The sequence below is a fragment of the Caloenas nicobarica genome, chromosome 1 (genome assembly GCF_036013445.1).
Source record: "Caloenas nicobarica isolate bCalNic1 chromosome 1, bCalNic1.hap1, whole genome shotgun sequence".
In the NCBI taxonomy this organism is placed as follows: domain Eukaryota; kingdom Metazoa; phylum Chordata; class Aves; order Columbiformes; family Columbidae; genus Caloenas; species Caloenas nicobarica.
In genome coordinates, this window is record NC_088245.1 from 215,652,654 (window position 1) to 215,664,980 (window position 12,327).

A 12,327-nucleotide genomic window follows, 5' to 3' on the forward strand; every position below is an offset into this window, starting at 1 on the left:
CAGGGACACCCCGGGCAGACACCCCGGCAGCAGCGGTGCTGCCACCAGCACCCTGGGCTCAGCCCTGGCATGACGAGGGGTCCTGGCCCGGCTCAGGACAGGGCCACCCGTGTCCCCCGCGGTGGCTGCAGGAGTGTCCCTGTGCTGGGGACGGTGGGCGCGTGCGGGAGAGCACAGGAGACGCAGGGCCTGGGCAGGTGTCTTTATTGAAGAAGAAGCAAGACGGGGAGCGGCTGGTCACAGGCGAGTCCCGCTGCCGCACGCAGCCCCGCTCCGGCTCCTCGGAACAGCCCCCCGGCTCCACTCCGGCCAGGGCTGGACGTCTCCGGCGCTGTCCCTGGGGAACCGGCGATGTTGCGCTAGGCCGGGCTCCCCCCAAACACCCCCCAGGAGACCCCTGCGGCAGGACGGGGCCAGCGCCGGGCCACTGGGGTGCTCAGAGGCGGCCGAGTGCCAGGGTTAGCACAGGGGGGCTGAGGACCTCCCCCTGCACCCCCTGGTCCCCATGGGGTGCTGGGGCGGCTGGCAGGTCCCTGTGGGGTGCTGGGGGCAGGAGGGCGGTTCGGCCCCCCCGGGTATCCCCTTCTCAGGATGTGTTGCTCTGTGCCAGGACCGCAGAGGCGTCACCCGAAAGCGAACGGGGCAGGGGGTCCCACGGGAGCCCCCGTGCCCCCAGGGCAGACACCCAGTTAGTGCAAACGAGGTCTGTATTATTAAAGCTGGCGGCTTTGGGCTGGCGGCCCCGGTGCCACCGTCCCTGGGGGGCAGCGAGGCGCGGGGGGCACCGGGGCGGGCGGGGGGTTTGGCGGGGCGGGGGCAGCATCGTCTCTGAGCAGCCGCCCCGTCACAAGAGGACGCAGGGCTTCTTGGGCTTGGCCGGGACGGGGTTGAGCACGGCCCGCACCGCCTCGGTGAACACATCCTTGATGCCCTCCTGGTTGAGCGCCGAGCACTCCAGGTACTTGACGGCGCGGATCTGCTTGGAGAGGCTGATGCCTTGCTGGGTGGTGATGGGCGCCTGGTTCTGCTCCTTGAGCCGCTTCATGGTCTCGGGGTTGTTTCTCAGATCCTTCTTGGTGCCGACGAGGAGGATGGGCACGCTGGGGCAGTGGTGGCAGACCTCTGGGTACCACTTGTGCTTGACGTTCTCGTAGGAGGGTGGGCTGGCGATGGAGAAGCAGATGATGAAGACGTTGGTCTGGGGGTAGGAAAGCGTCCGCAGGCGGTCGTACTCCTCCTGGCCGGCCGTGTCCCACAGGTTTAAGTTAATAGTCCTGCCGTCCACCGTGTTCTGGGCGCTGTAGTTGTCGAAGACGGTGGGGATGTACTCCTTGGGGAAGGCGTTGGTGGTGTAGCAGATGAGCAGGCAGGTCTTCCCCACCGCCCCGTCGCCCACCACCACGCACTTGATGCTCTGCATCCCTGCGGCTCGGCGTCCCTCGCGGCCTCCTTCAGCAGCCTGCGGGGAGGGGACAGCGTCAGGGAGGAGGACGCACCAGGGCTGGGGTCACCGTGGTCCCCCTGCTCGGGCAGCCCGAGGCTGGAGGGTGCAGAGGGGCAGGTCACGCTCGGTTCCCCCATATCGCATAGCCCGGGTGAGCCCCCTGCCCACTCACGTCCCCCCCCAGCAGCCCCCACAGTGGGCAGTAACCCGAGACCCCCCCCGAGGGGGAATGGCATCCCTGACCCGGCACTAACACGGTGCCACCATGGCTGGCGTGCATGGGCACGAATCACAGAATCACAGATGGTTTGGGTTGGAGGGCCCTCCCCAGCTCCCCCAGTGCCCCCCTGCCATGGGCAGGGACATCTGCACCAGCTCAGGTTGCTCAGAGCCCCGTCCAGCCTGGCCTGGGATGTCTCCAGGGATGGTTCAGCCACCACCTCTCTGGCCAACCTGGGACAGGCTCTCACCACCCTCAGGGCAACAATTTCTTCCTCATGTCCGGCCTGAATCTCCCTCCTTCAGTTTAAAACCATCACCCCTTGTCCTGTCACAACAGGCCCTGCTCAAAAGTCTGTCCCCATCTTTCTTCTCGGCCCCTTTTCAGTCCGGAAAGGCTGCACTAAGGTCTCCCCGGAGCTTCTCTTCTCCAGCTGAACAGCCCAGCTCTCTCAGCCTGTCCTCCCAGCAGAGCTGTTCCAGCCTCGGGTCATTTCTGGGGCTCCTCTGGCCCCTCTCCAGCAGCTCCATGTGTGTCCTGTGCTGAGGACGGTGCTCCCAGCACATCCCGGCTCCTGCAGCACCCCAGGCCGAGCTGGCGCGGCCATCGGGGCTGACGTCGGCTCCGGCAGCTGTTTGTCCCGGTTTGCCTTCCTCAGGTTCCCTCTGCAATTGCCATTAAGGGCCACATCCTGCTCCCTTCCTGCTGCAGCCGGGGGGAGCTGGGAGTGAACCCCCGGGGGGCCGGCAGCCCCTTCCCCTCCGGGATCCGGCCACTGCCCTCCCTAAAGGATTTATCACCTCGGCAGCGATACCGCGGCCGGGGCAGCAGCTCATGTGCCGCAGGGCTGGGGCAGAGGTGGTGGTGGGGGAAACAGGGATGCTGCATCGGCCCGGAGCCCCACACTGGGGGAACGCCCTTCCCCAGAGCCCCAAACTGGGGGAACACCACGTCTGGGGATGTGGAAGGGGCCGTGTCCCCCCCGGAGCCCCCGCCGGGTCCCTGCCCCCTCGCATGGGGAAGTCGCTCTTCCTCTTCCCGCCCTGACAGCGGCTTCCTGCCCGGGGGGGCTGCGCCGGGACCCCCGCCCTGCCCGGCGCCCGGCCTGCCCGCTGCACCCCCGGACGCGCTGCGGGAGCCTCCCGAGCACCGTGCCTCAGTTTCCCCGCTGCAAAACCGCTGCCGGCGCAGGGGGATCTCTGGGCGCTCAGGCGGCGGGGGCGGCAGCAGCGGGGAGCAGCCCCCGCAGGGCAGCCCTGCCCGCGGCAGGAAGGCGATGGCGGCACCGGGGCCGCGCGCGGGATGCCGGGCGGGTCACGAACGAATGCGCGGCCTTCGGCCTCAATTTGCTCCCTGCTTTGGTTGCAAACGTGGCCCCCAGGGTTTCCCTGCACCCGGGCACAGCGCCCAGGGCTGGGGGGGCTCAGTGGAGGTGCAGGAACCAGCAGGCAGCAGCAGGCAGGACACACGGCATGGGCAGGACAGACAGCATGGGCAGGACAGACAGCATGGGCAGGACAGACAGCACGGGCAGGACAGACAGCATGGGCAGGACAGACAGCACAGACAGCACGGGCAGGACAGACAGCACGGGCAGCACAGACAGCACGGGCAGAGGGACCCATGCCAGGGTCTGTGGGGCTCGGAGCAGCCGTGGCAGTTCAGGGCAATGGGAGAAGGGGCAGGGGGTGTGAGCAGGATCAGGGCGACGTTCAGCTGGAGAAGCTCCGGGGAGACCTTAGTGCGGCCTTTCCGGACTTAAAAGGGGCCCATAAGAAAGATGGGGACAGACTTTTGAGCAGGGCCTGTTGTGACAGGACAAGGGGTGATGGTTTTAAACTCAAAGGAGGGAGATTCAGGCTGGACATGAGGAAGGAATTGTTGCCCTGAGGGTGGTGAGAGCCTGGCCCAGGTTGGCCAGAGAGGTGGTGGCTGAACCATCCCTGGAGACATCCCAGGCCAGGCTGGACGGGGCTCTGAGCAACCTGAGCTGGTGCAGATGTCCCTGCTCATGGCAGGGGGGCACTGGGGGGCTGGGGAGGGCCCTGCAACCCAAACCGTCTGTGATTCTGTGATGGGCACAGGGGGAGCAGCAACAGGATCGGGGGAGCAGGAGCAGGGTGATGGGGACAGAAGGAGGGTGATGGACCTGGGTGAGCTGTTTGGACCCGGTTGGGACCATCTGACCCAGTTCAGGCCAGTCTGACCCAGTTTGGGCTTGCTGACCTGGTTTCAGCATCTTTCTCCCCACATCGCCCGCAGGGCTCGGGGCGGGTCACAGGCCCCGCTCTCCCTTGGCCCCTGCGGGGTGGCTGGCAGTGCTGTGGATTGGTTTCCCCCTTTTTCGATGACATTGAGTAGAAGGAGTGATGGCAAAAATAAGAATTTTCCTGGAAAGCCATTTTGGTTGGTATTTGAGATTCAATTCTCTGCTCGCCCAAGGCCGCAGGCGCCGGGTCACCAGAGCCAGAACCAGCCCCTCCCCGGCCAAAACAGACCCCAGCTGGGCTTTGCTTTTGGAAAACGGGGGTGAGGGGCAGCACCCCGGAGCTGGAGCCACCGAGGGTGCCCTACGAGTCCCCATCAGGGCCCCTGGCACCCCCAGGCTCCCGCTGTCCCCATGGCCCACAGGCACCCCCATGTCACCAGTGTCCCCACGGGCACCCCAAGGTCCCCGTAGCTATTTGGGGCTGGGCTGTGGCACACGGCGGGGCTTGGCGGGGGGTCCCCACTGCCCCCCAGGCTGGGGTCCCCCAGCTGCCTGGACCAGCTGGTGCTGTGACACCGGGGGTCCCCCCAGTCCTGGGTGCCAGCCGGGGTCACCCAGCCGAGGTGGCAGCGAGAGGGGTCCCGCAGCAGCCCCAGAACCCAGTTTGCTGCCCTGAGAGGGGGCACAGGGGTCCTGGGGACACCCTGCGGGCAGAGCGGCCGGGGGGACATGGCTGGAGCCCATCGCTGTCTATAAACACCCAGGGGAGGGACACGGGCGGGAAGAGCCACCAGACCCGGGGACAATATTGGGGCATGAGCCGCAGGGGACACGGGGGAGCTGCTGCAGCCAAAAGCGGGTGCGAGGGGCGGCTCTGCCAGGGCACAGGGACAGCGACAAAGTGGTGTCCCCCGTCTGCAGCCCCCCATCCCTCGGGGAGCGGGGTGGTCCCCGAGCACCAGCCACGGCCCCGCCACAGAGGGACACGGCACCGGTCACACCGAGCCCAAACCCCGCACCCCCAAACCGGCCGTGGGGCCACGGGCACCCAGCGGCACTGTCCCCATGATGGGACAGGCCCGGCCAAGTCAGCGGCGCTGCCGGGGAGGGGACAGGGACAAGTGGAAACGCTCGTGCCCGTGAGAGCATCGTTGCGGCTACAGGGATGGAGGAGGAGCGGGCAGGGGACCGGGGGCCACTTCTCCGTGGCCTGGGGCTGTGACACCCGGCGTAGCCACCGGGCAGCAGCAGACGCGAGTGCTGGCACCGGAGTGGTGCTGCTCTCGCCATCGCCGGCACCGTGGAGTTAGAGGGGACAGTGTCACGGCGAGGGGACCCCGGGCATGGCCATGTCACCTGTGTGGACTGCTCGCCAAGGAGGGGGCACCCCTTGCTTCCAGCTGCAGCCCCCCAGCCCCACAGGGCTCTATTCCCCGGGGCACCCGTCCCCACAGCCGCCAAGCTCCCCGGGCAGGTGGGGGGTGCCATGGGGGCCATGGGTGCCATGGGGGCCGTGGGTGTCAAGGAGGCTGTGGGTGCCATGGGGGCTGCGTGCACCCTCAACCTGCATCCGTGTGGGGTCCGGCCCCCACCGCAAGACGCTGGGGGGAGGTGGGAGCCCCTGCACATCGGGGCCAGGACCCCCGGCCAGGACGGGGCTGGAGTTGCAGAGGGACAGGGTGACATCCCTGCCCGTCCTGCCTGCACAAGCCCAGCTCTGTTCTCCCGGACACCACGGCCAGCAGCTCCGTTAACCCCTTCCAGCCCCCCAGACACCGGGGCGCGGGGGGCTGGTGGGGCTGGGAGGCACAGCCTGTGTGGGGCACCGGAGCCCCCAGCCCTGCCCAGTTGCAGCCCCCCAGGATTTGAGGTGCTGGGGAGGGGGCGCGGGTGGGCAATGGGGCTGCGGAAGATGCACCGCGGCCTCCCCGCCATGGCCACCCAGGACGGGAAAAGCGACTCATGTCCTGTGCGGCAGAAAGGGGAAGCAAAACCCGCTCCCCGCAGGCAGGGCAGCCCCTGGAGGGGGTTTCCAAGCGGGGAGTGGAGCAGCCGCCCCGTGGGCTCCCACCCGCGGCACTGGACCCTGACCGAAGCAAAGCTGAGCAGAGCTGTGCACCGGGGGCCTGCGCCCCACGCTGCACCCCACGCCGTGTGCCATGACCCACAGGCAGTGCACCCTGCACCCCACACCCTGCACCCCACATCCTGCACCACAAACCATGCATTACGAACCGTGCATTATGAACTGTGCAACACAAACTGTGCAACACAAACCACGCAACACAAACCGTGCACCCCACTCCCCACATCATCATGCACCCCGTCATGTGCACCCTGCGCCACACACGTTGCACCCCACACTGTACCCCACACCCTGCACCCCACATCCTGCACCACAAACTGTGCATTACGAACTGTGCAACACAAACCACGCAACATGAATCGTGCACCATGGACTGCGCACTCCGCTCCCCACATCATCGTGCACCCTGTGCCCCACACGTTGCACCCCACACTCTGCACCCCACACTCTGCACCAGGAACTGTGCGCTGCGGACTGCGCACCCCCCTCCCCACATCGCGTACCCATCGTGTGCACCCTGCGCCCCACACGCTGCACCACGAACCCTGCCCGGCGCTGTGCGGATCAGCCTGCGCCCCACAGCGTGCACCCCACTCCCCACACCCCCCGGGCAGCAGGACAGACAGACGTGTCCCGGCCGCCTGGGGCCGTGGGAGCAGCCAGGGTCCCTCCAGCTCTGCGGGGAGAGCAGCACACGCGTCCCCCGGCTCTGCGGCCGCCCCAGCGAGCAGAGAGAGGAAACCAATAAAATCTATAAATATGGAGCAGGGACCCATGTGGCTGAGCAGGGGGGTTTGTGCCGTGGCGGGGGCTCGGTGCTGTCACGGCCTGGATGGGTGCGCTGCCGCCGGTAACCCCGGCTCTGCCGCAGGGCTCTGCCATTGCAGCTAAAATAACTTCCACGCTGAGTCGCGGGGTTTTGATTTCCCTCATTTTCCAGCTGCAGGCTCGTCGTGACTAATTTCCTTATTTTATTTCCCTCCTGGCCAGTGAACTGAGGGACAGAGGGATGGACATAGGGATGGCGGATGCGGGGATGGATGGATGGATGGAGGGTAGAGGGACAGAGGGATGGATGGATGGTAGATGAGGGGATGGATGGTTGGGTAGGTGGTTGGATGGAGGATGAATCGATGATGTTGGATGGATGGTTGGATGGATGGATGATGGATGGATGGTTGGGTGGATGGATGATGGAGGGATGATGAGGGATGGATGGATGTTGGATGATTGAATGATGGACAGATGAATGGATGACGGATGTTGGATGGATGGATGGATGATTGATAGATGACTGGGTGGTTAGATGGATGATGGATGGGTGGATGGGGATGGATGGATAATGGACGATGAATTGACAGATGAATGGATGACAAATGATGGATGTTGGGTGGATGGTTGGCTGGCTGGATGATGGATGGATGAGTGGTTGGGTGGATGATGGGTGGATGAGTGGTTGGGTGGATGATGGAAGGGTGGATGGGTGGATGGATGGATGGGGGGTGGGTGGATGGATATGTGGTGGGTGGATGGATGGATGGTGGGTGGATGGATGGGACTAGCCAGGCCAGGCCACCCTCCATGGCCCAGTGGTGACAGCCCAGCCCAGCATCGGTCACATTGCCAGCAGAGGCGCAGCCCAGCACCGTGTCGCACACACCAGCACCGGCCAGTTTGGCACCTCTCACCGCCCCGGTCAGACCAAAGCTCTGGGCACAGGATGCCCATCCCTGCTCGCACACACCACCCGTCCCCGCCGCCCGCACCGCGGCCCTGGGCCGTGAGCTCCCAGCAGCGCCAGGAACACCCCCGCACCTGCGGATGCTCCCGCTGCCTGTGCTGCAGCGCCAGCCCCGCCACCCAGCCGCAACACCCACCGTGGCGCAGCCCCGGCAGCAGGGACGGGTGACGTCCCCACATGTCACCATCCGTTCCACCGTTGGTGCTTTGGCAGCTGCTGCTTCCACCAAGACAAGAGGAGGGCGCCCAGCGGGACCCCAGCCCGTGCACACACCCACAGACCCATGGCCACGCTGTGCCCCCCGTGGTGACGCCCCTGGCACGTGGGGACCCACGGGTGCCCCGCACTGCACCAAGGTGGAATTGCGACGGCACCGAGAGGTGGCGCGAACCAAATCGGGAGCTGGTGTGTGACCGATGGCACCGCACGTCCCACTACTGCCCGCCCCGTGTCGGGAGGGCACAGGAGGGGAACACGGGGCTCCCCAAAGCCTCTCCAGAGGTGACCCCGCCCAGGTGTGTGCCGGGCAGTGCCGGGTGCAGCGAGCACCGCAGTGCCCGCGTCGCATCTCTGCCCACGCATCGCAGCGTGTGACAGCGCGTGCGGGTGACACGCGTGCAGTGCGCGCAGTGGTGCCGTGGGCGCCGCAGCGCGCGGGTGACGCGCAGCCCGCGTTGTGAGGTGCGCGTGGCGCAGTGTGCGCGGCACAGGGAGCGCGCGGGGGCTGCAGCGCACGCAGCATGTGTGTGTGTGTCTGCAGGGACGCGCGGTGCAGCGCCTGCCCCGCAGGGTGTGGTGCTGCACCTCTGGGTGCAGCGGGCAGCGCGGTGTGCTGGGCACAGCGTGCAGTGCATGCAGTGCGTGCAGTGCACAGTGCAGCGCCCCCTGGCGTGCAGCGCAGCCCGGGCAGCGCTGGGACGCGGTGCGGCGCTCGGCGGTCATGCAGTGAGCGGGACGGCGGGGACGGCGCCAGCGCAGTGACCCCGGGAAGGGGTCGGGGGTCCGGGCCGGTCCTGTCCCCACTCTGTCCCGGTTCTGTCCGCGCCCCCCGGGCTCCGCCGGGCTCCTGGGGCAGCGCCCCCGGCCCCCCAAAGCGCAGCGCCCTGGAGCTCCGGCAGCCCCGTCATCCCGGGTCCCGTTAGTCCCGTTAACCCCTTTACCCCGGGTCCCGTTAACCTCGTTATCCTGAGGTCCCGTTAGTCCCGTTATCCCGGGTCCCGTTATCCCGGGTCCCGTTACCCCAGTTACCCCGGGTCCCGTTACCCCCGTTACGCCGGGTCCCGTTACCCCCGTTACCCCGGGTCCCGTTACCCCCGTTACCCCGGGGTCCCGGCAGCCGCCGTCCCGCTGCTCCGGTCCCCTCGCCCCCCCGCCCCCGTGCGGGTCCCCCGGCCCCACTCACCCCCGGGCATGGCGCGGCGGGGCCGGGGCGGCAGCAGCGGGAGGAGGAGGAAGGAGGAGGAAGAAGAAGGAGGAAGGGGAGGAAGGGGAGGAAGTCAAGTCCGCAGCCGCCTCCTCCCGCCGCCCCGGGCGGTCCCGCGGAGAAACTTCCCCCGCCCCGCCCGGTGCCCCCGCCCGCCGCTTCCTCCCGGCCCGGGGGCTGGGGGTCCCGGGCCGCGGCCCCTGCGCCCCTCGGCATCGCCCCGCGCTCCGGCCCCGACCCCCCGGCTCCCGCCCCGGGGCGGGGTCCGGCCGCAGCCCCAGGGTGGGGGGACGCGGGGGGTCCGCACCCGGCTGGGGGTGCAGGACCCGAGTGTCGGGGGGCACAGGAGCGCACCCCATCTCCAGCCGGGCTGCGGGGCCGGGGGGGCTGCGGCAGGGTCAGGATGGGCCCCCCCGTGTCCCGGAGCCCCGCGGGGCCGGGCCGGGCGAGAGGTGCTGGGGGGTCCTGGCTGGCAGGGACGGGACAGGGACGGGCTGGGGGGCCGAGGAGGGAGGGAGCCCCCGGGGGGGTGGCAGCCCCTGCCCAGGAGCCGCTGTGGGGCGCTGGGTGTGGAGAGGTGGGGACGGAGCCATGGGAGAGCGGGAACGAGCAGGACCCCGCAAGGAGCAGAGCGGGGGCCCAGACCCCCCGAGCAGGGTCAGGGCCAGAGGACACCCAGGTGCCACAGGGGACTTGACAAGGGCCAAGTCCCCCAAGCTGGGGGTCCCGCAAGGGCCAGGTCCCCCCGGCACCCACGAGGGTCCCCGGTAACCCCGGGGCAGGGGGTCTCATGGGGGACACCCGGCTGCTGGGGGACAGTGGCAGGTGAGGCTGTTCATGGGGGGCCAAGTGTATCTGTCCTTGTTCCCGGCCTGGGTGTCAGAGCCGCGGGGGCTCTGACAAACTGGGCTGCTCTGACAAGCCAGGGTGCCCCGAAAACCTCATCTGGGTGCTCCTGCTCTGGCAGGGGGACGGGACGAGATGATCTTTTGAGGTCCTTTCCAATCCCTGACATTCTGTGATTCTGTCGAAAGTCTTCCTAGGGGCTACGGGCGGGCTGTGAGTCTTGGTGTCACCCATCCAGGCGGCAGCCGCAGCCGCTCCTGCTTAGCTTCCGCGCCGCGCCGGCGGCCCGCGCACGTCTCCCCCTGCGGCCGCCAGAGGCCGCTGCGGCCCAGCGGCGCGCGCGGGGAGCCCAGCGGGGGCGGGGTCAGCGAGGGAGCGGGGGGCGTGGCCAGCTGCCCGCCGCTGATTGGCCGGGCTGCGGCGCGGGGCGGTGCCCCCTGGCGGAGGGCCCGGCGTGGCTCCGCCCCCTGTCAGCGCGCGGCGGCGCCAAGGCCCGGTGGGCAGCGGGGAGGGCCGGGCGAGACCACCGCGGCGGGGGGGGCGGGGGTGTCCCGGGAGAGACCACTGGTGAGGAGGGCTGGGGGGGAAGGAGCGCACCGCGGAGAGGTTATCGCGGGGGGGAGGCGGGGCGGGGTTGTCCCGGTAGAGCCCACTGCCGAGGAGGACGGGGGGAGCTGGGTTGTCCCGGTAGAGCCCACTGCCGAGGAGGACGGGGGGAGCTGGGTTGTCCCGGTAGAGCCCACTGCCGAGGAGGACGGGGGGAGGCTCCCCGGGAGAGCTCACTGCGGGGGGCGGGGGGGGCGGTCCGGAGCCGTTTCCGTGGCGGGCGGCGGCCGGAGCGGGTGCCGGGGCCGGAGCGGGTCCCGGGCGGGAGCAGCGCGGACTGACGGGCGGTCCCTGCAGCTGCTGACGGCCCCGGAGCGGCGGAGCCGGGCGGAGGCGAAGGGCCGGGCCCGGCGGCGGTGCCGATGCCGAGGAGGAGCTGACAGCGGCGGGGACATGGATCTGCGGGCGGGACTGGCGCTGTGGCTGCTGTGCGGGCTCCTGCTGCAGCCCGGCCGGGCCGAGCGGCCCCCCGGCTCCCAGCTGGACGAGACCCCCATCGCAGGTGAGACCAGCGGGGCCCCCAGCGGGGCCCCCCAGCCGGTTACCGGGGCCGCCGCTGCCCGGAGCTGCCGGGGCCGGGGGTGCCCCGGGGGTGCCCCGGGGGTCCGCGTGTCCCCCGCGTGTCCCGCGGTTCCTCAGCCGCGGGGGCTCCGGGCAGGTCCCCCCCCGCCCCGCGAACCGGCCCCGGCTCCGGTTTGAGGCGATTTCTGGGGGTTTTGGGTGCGAGTTGCCGTTCCCCGCGGTTCGGGCCCCCGCAGCGCTCGGGCCGAGGGTCGGAGGACCAAAAATAATCCGCGTTTGTTTTCGCAATGGGTGTTTTGCACAGGTTTGGATGTTGGCTCTGGTGTTCAGCCGGTTTTCACCCCGTTCTCGGTGTTTTTAAGGACGTTCCCAGGTGGGCCAGGGCTCCCGCGGGCTGTGTGAGCCCGGCCTGGCTGAGCCCGGCCTGGCTGAGCCCGGCCTGGCTGAGCCGCTCCCGCCGCTCAGCCCTGGCAGCAGCCGCTCTGCTCTCCTCCGTAATTCCCTCCCGCCTGCCCCAAACCAGCAGAGCGGCCGGAGCAGCCCCAGCTGCCCGGCGGGTGACGGGCCCCGTGGGCTCTGGTGTCCGCGGCGTGTCCTTGTCATGGCCCCTGAGGTCAGAGCTGCTAAAACGTGCGGGGCAGAAACCCTGAGCTTTGCTCTGCTCCGAGGGTCCCGCCGGCGATGGGTGACGGGACAGGGAGGGTCAGTTGGACATGAGGAAAAGGTTCTTCACCCAGAGGTGCTGGACGCTGGAACAGGCTCCCCAGGGAGGTGTCCCGGCCCCAACCTGACAGTGTTCAAGAAGAGACTGGACAACGTCCTCAGACACACGGGGTGACCTGTGGGGTGTCCTGTGCAGGGACAGGGGTTGGGCTCCGTGATCCTGTGGGTCCCTCCAGCTCAGGACACTCTGTGGTTCTGTGACGGTTCAGGATGGCAAAACAAGGCGCTGGGCACCTGGGCACCTGGGCACGCCGGTGCTCGGTGCCCCCTCGCCGGGAGCCGGGCGGGTGTTGGCTCTGGGATGGCGCAGGTGTGGGCGGCCGCGCTGGCACGGATCAGAGCGGCCACGTTGCCAAGAGGAGATTTCGCCGTGTACAGAGCCGGTTGGCGAGAACAGGGCACGTCCCTGGAGCCGCTGTATCGGGCGAGCGATCGGGAACTCGGCGTCTGGTTCCTGGGCAGGCAGATTGTTTCATCGCGGCAGCGTGGTGATTTATGTCGCTTATG

General features: G+C 68.7%; 3 protein-coding genes across 11 annotated transcripts in view; 2 read left to right on the top strand and 1 right to left on the bottom strand.

The window, feature by feature from the left end:
* Positions 1 to 197: 197 nt before the first annotated feature.
* On the bottom strand, positions 198 to 9,153 carry RHOG (ras homolog family member G). The gene is made up of 2 exons (XM_065631908.1): positions 9,103 to 9,153; positions 198 to 1,459 (listed from the first exon to the last, which is right to left on the bottom strand). Exon 2 carries the CDS (start codon positions 1,418 to 1,420, stop codon positions 845 to 847), a length of 576 nt encoding a protein of 191 aa, XP_065487980.1. The 5' UTR covers positions 1,421 to 1,459; positions 9,103 to 9,153; the 3' UTR covers positions 198 to 844.
* LOC135995604 (collagen alpha-1(I) chain-like) lies at positions 5,369 to 9,894 on the top strand. Its single transcript, XM_065647079.1, has 4 exons — positions 5,369 to 5,552; positions 7,587 to 8,105; positions 8,461 to 8,622; positions 8,945 to 9,894. The coding sequence occupies exons 1-4, from the start codon at positions 5,369 to 5,371 to the stop codon at positions 9,892 to 9,894; spliced, it is 1,815 nt and encodes a 604-aa protein (XP_065503151.1).
* A 549-nt stretch (positions 9,895 to 10,443) lies between these two features.
* The window catches only part of STIM1 (stromal interaction molecule 1), a 91,457-nt gene continuing 89,573 nt past the window's right edge, over positions 10,444 to 12,327 (top strand). For 5 of the 9 annotated variants that reach the window (XM_065627057.1, XM_065627056.1, XM_065627058.1 and 2 more), the window contains exon 1: positions 10,770 to 11,077. In XM_065627057.1, coding sequence (XP_065483129.1) covers positions 10,969 to 11,077 — 109 coding nt within the window. In that variant the 5' untranslated portion in view covers positions 10,770 to 10,968. The other 4 variants (XM_065627053.1, XM_065627051.1, XM_065627050.1 and 1 more) reach the window with 4 other exon arrangements.